Below are 4,801 nucleotides of genomic sequence, written 5' to 3'. Positions count from 1 at the left end.
ATAGCCCAGAGATCAGGAGAATGGCATAGCTGCGCTAGGCATATTTTACTGATTGTTTATGTGTCTTGTATTAAACACCTGAACTCTGGAGGGTTTGATTTCTGTGCCTCCCTTTCCTAGTAGGTCATAATTGTGAACACACTGGTTCTGTGCCCTCCCATAATCTGCGTCCCTGCATCTCCTTTTTGCCACTATCATCAAGTCCATGCCACTATAAAGGAGATTAAGGAAATAGGGACAAGCCACAGCCCACAGTGGGCTGCCTGCCCTCCCTGCCTGCAGTGACAGAGACAATGACAGAAGTGACCAGCAGTGACCCCGGGTGTCCCTCAATTCTGACATACAGCTAGGATTCTGCTATAGCCTTTCTGGGATAGAGATTCAACAGGGTTCCTTCTGCCATGAAACACCCACAATATCACTTGGGTGATATCACAATATCACTCAGTGAGGGGCACTGAGGCCCAATCCAGTTCATCCCTCAGATATCCACTATCTGCTAATGACTTATATCCCTTAAGTTTTTATCTTGTCAAGTTCCTGTAATTCTTGTTTTTTTTTTTTAAATATATTCATCTATTTATTTGTAATATAATCATGTGGATATTTATTTGTTAAGAAAACGAGTACCAATTAGATTCTGGCACTTCTGAAACTTGGCCCTGGACTGCTGCCCCAAGCAAGGCACAGCCCCTGGTCTTCAAGGACTAACACACTGACAGGTTTTCCAGTGCAAGGGAGTCAGTGCAATGACACAACAGGTAAAGTGGTTTGATAGGAAAGAAAAGGAGACATGACATGCTGCCTTACAGAATTTGGGGATGATTTTACAGAAGACAGGTTACTTGGGCAGGATTTATCTGAATAAATAAATAACAATGTACAACTTCAGTTCTTTGCTAATTGTCCTCTGCTCCCTGGTCAGAGAACTAAATATCTCTTCACTTAGGTTCTTGGGAGTAAGTCTGGTCTGCTTTTCCTCTAAGAATCATGGGGGGACCTCTTGTTGACTTTAACAATTACTTTTTAAGAAATAGTCCTAGGCTTTTGCTCTGGATTCACAAATCACACAGCATAAAGGGGCTGTTGTACTCAGGTACCTGTGGTCTGCTGTTTCCCTTACCTACTGTTTTTGGCTACATCCTCTACAGCTCTGCTGACATTGCTCCTATCAAAGCAATGGGTTATCTTCCACAAATGCACAGCTGTTCTCTGACCCCCTCAGCTGAAAACTGAGACATGGGCTAAAACCTGCAGCAGAGAGGATGTAGTTAAGACAAAGACTTAACATTCTCACTGTGTAGAATGTTAAGCACTGAAATGCAAATTTTGGTAATTATGAGATTCTCCTGGAGTTCTGAATAAAAATATGTTCCTGTTACTTGCGGTTTTAAGTGGATTTGAATCTGGAAGGAAACCGACCAGGAGTTATGTGACCACTTGTCATTTCAGTTTTTGTAACTTCCGTGTTCAGAGATTTGGGACAATATTGTGGTCATCATTGATTCATAAAAAAGACACTTGTAGTGATCTATAGATGCACAGTCTGTAGGAACTGAGTCTTTCTTGACTCTTTTTATGTATAGACACATGAACCTCTCTCTACCTTACATAGAAAAATATGATTATTTTAGACCATGTCTGTCTCTTAGGATAAAACATATAGCTGAAGATACATCCCATGTCAAGTTTAATGCTCAAGAAGTGAATCACATGGAGAAGGTTAAACACAATACCTATTTAATTGGTACTTCTTGTTAATATGGGGGTTCCAGGAACACTGAATCATCCCGACTTCGTGGTGAGAGATAGACATAGCAAAAATTTGAGACAAAGAAACAGATTCGTGTGGACAAAGTAAAGAGACTATAATCTCATATTAAGTAATCTTTTTTATAAATATTAATGGTAATTATAACTACAATTGATTTAAGATGATGTATATGAGATAACCTTTGAAAATTTTGTACTCTAGTCTTTAAATGTGTGATTTTATTCCATGGATTAAATTGGCTAAAGGTTTTAACCTCATAAGTGATACTCAGCTGATGAGTTATTGAAAACTGTATCTGAAACTAATGTTGTACTATATGTTGGCTAATTGAATTTAAATAAATAAAAATTAAAAAAAGAAATGACAAGATGACTCCTGCATGTTAGGAAAAATCCTCTGACCACAGGGTGGAGATTGGTTTGAAGGTTATGAAATCAAACCCATACAGATTTAAGGAAAGAATACAGGTGATAGGAGTTAGGAGTATGCAGTAGGCAGTGACAGTGGAGGCGGGGGACAAGAAGAACGAATGAATATTTAGAGATTAAAAATTTAGTCAAAGGGAACTAGTGAAAAGGTAAAAAGGATGAGAAAGAAAAATGCGTAAGCATTGTTTCAAGTTTCTACATTGGGTTGGATACGTAGATATAGTGATTTAACTCACAAAAATATGAGCATGAAGGAGGTAGAGTGGATTTGTGAAGAATGCACAAGTTACTCCAGTCTCAAATTTGTTGAGCATGTGGTATAGATATTTAGGCATAGATAAATGGAAATGGATTTGGGTTTCAGAAAGGTATTTGACTCAGAAACCTAGATTTGGAAGAAATTAAAAAATATAAATGGTCATAATATGGTAAATGGATGAGCTCAATCAGAGATACTGTATAGAATAGGGGAAGGAGGAGAGGCTGAGACATTGGAATCAGCCACATATAAGGGAGAGGTAGATGGAGAAGGTGGTGAGATGGGAGATATAGGAGGAAGAACTGCAGGGTGCTGTGTTATGGAAACTGAGGGAGAATACTTTAAAAGATAACAAATTGATATGCAGTGTTTAGTAATGGCAACAGGGGATACAGAAGATCCTTTCAAGTGGACATTCCAAATGAGGAGTAATTGAATGGTAGAGTCTAAGCATCTCTCTAGAAGCAGCATGTTTACTCTTATCTGTAAATGAAACTAGACCTATCATAGTTAAGACATGGATGTCTCACCTTAAAGACCTTGTCTCAAGAAAAGGGGATTCTCTTCTTTGTATCTCACTTAATTTTCTTGTGTTTCAGTTTCAGCTTGTTTCTTCTCATGAAGATGGTAGCCAGATCTAGACACTGGATGACCCACCAGGAATGCGGCAATCATGATTCTGGTTTCTTTTTTCTTTTCTGTCTTCCAAGCCATTGATGATGACCTTTAGTAATTCTAGCTGGAGGCTACTCCAGCCTTCTTTTTTTCTGATGGGCATCCCCGGTTTAGAGGAAAGCCAGCACTGGATAGCATTGCCACTGTGTGTCCTTTATGTCCTTGCTGTAATGGGCAATGTCACCGTCATCTTCATCATCTGGACTGACTCATCCTTGCACCAGCCGATGTACCTCTTTCTGGCCATGCTATCTGGCATTGACCTGGTGCTGGCCTCCTCCACTGCACCCAAAGCCCTTGCGGTGCTCCTGGCTCATGCCCATGAGATTGGGTACACTTTCTGCCTGATCCAGATGTTCTTCATCCATGCGTTCTCTTCCATGGAGTCAGGGGTACTTGTGGCTATGGCTCTGGATCGCTATGTAGCCATTTGTCACCCTCTGCATCATTCCACCATCTTGCGTCCGGGGATCATCGGGCGCATTGGGATGGCAGTGCTGGTGCGGGGGTTAGTCCTCCTCCTCCCCTTCCCTATCCTGTTGCAGAGACTCCTCTTCTGCCGGGCCACCATCATAGGCCATGCCTATTGTGAACATATGGCTGTTGTAAAACTTGCCTGCTCAGAAACCACAGTGAACCGAGCTTATGGGTTGGCAGTGGCCCTGCTTGTGGTTGGGCTAGATGTCGTGGCCATTGGTATTTCCTATGCCCTCATCCTGCAGACAGTGCTGAAGGTACCAGGGGGTGAGGCCCGACTTAAGGCCTTTAGCACATGTGGGTCTCATATTTGTGTTATCCTGATCTTCTATGTTCCTGGAATGTTTTCCTTCCTCACACATCGCTTTGGCCACCATGTACCCCACCACGTCCATGTTCTTCTGGCCACACTCTACCTCCTTGTGCCACCTGCACTCAATCCTCTTGTCTATGGGGTGAAGACTCGACAGATCCGCCAGCGAGTACTTAGAGTTTTCTCCCTAAAAGGATTGATCTGAACAGTTCACAGTCATTTTCTTCTGAGGCTCCTGCCAAAGTTAATGCCAGAAGCCCCTGGCTGGTCTAGGCTATGTGGATAGGGACTATTCCAGAGTGAAGAGTCCTTCAAGTCCTGCTAGTCTTATGGCAGAGAATATCCTTAGGTACTTGGTTCCATCACTTATTTGATTATATGGATAGATGGAGTAGTGATTATTTTCCTATCCTTTCTTTTGACTTTGTTTCCAACATTGTTGAGGGCACTTGAGGACTAGAGACAAGATAAAGCTTTTGATATGCCATTTTTTTCTGGCTTCACCTAATGAATGTATAATATCATCTGGTAATGGAATGAGATGTCCCAATCTTTGCTTGGTTTTAGTTTTAGAGTGTCTTCACATGCTTGAAGTTAGTGCTATGAGCTCTAGGTCCCTTGGCTTCTGTGTAGCAACAGAGCCTCTCAAAGCATTTGATACTTCCAATATGTCAGAAAATACCTTTTGCTACAATATGCTTGTTAGTCATGTATTTAAATTAACTTAAGTGGGGGAGATACTGTAGTAGGTTGTTAGAAAAATAAAATATGAATGATATTTTTAAAGGAGAAATGTATATTGTAGAGTAGATTTCTTTTTTAAAAGGTCAGTTTGAATTATTAATTTATTTATATTTTTGATTAGGATAAAGAAT

At 40.8% G+C, this 4,801-nt stretch overlaps 1 protein-coding gene across 1 annotated transcript; it reads left to right on the top strand.

Moving 5' to 3' along the window:
• The first annotated feature begins 3,177 nt into the window (after positions 1-3,177).
• OR52L2 (olfactory receptor family 52 subfamily L member 2) lies at positions 3,178-4,131 on the top strand. The gene has a single exon (NM_001388908.1). The coding sequence runs from the start codon at positions 3,178-3,180 to the stop codon at positions 4,129-4,131; it is 954 nt and encodes a 317-aa protein (NP_001375837.1).
• Positions 4,132-4,801: the final 670 nt, after the last annotated feature.

The sequence above is a fragment of the Canis lupus genome, chromosome 21 (assembly GCF_011100685.1).
Source record: "Canis lupus familiaris isolate Mischka breed German Shepherd chromosome 21, alternate assembly UU_Cfam_GSD_1.0, whole genome shotgun sequence".
Classification (NCBI taxonomy): domain Eukaryota; kingdom Metazoa; phylum Chordata; class Mammalia; order Carnivora; family Canidae; genus Canis; species Canis lupus.
Note: the sequence above shows the minus strand (reverse complement) of the source record. Positions and strands in the feature narration are given on the sequence as shown.

Coding starts and splice junctions, on each gene's coding strand:
- OR52L2 (NM_001388908.1), top strand. CDS start 3,178: ATGATGACCTTTAGTAATTCTAGCTGGAGGCTACTCCAGCCTTCTTTT.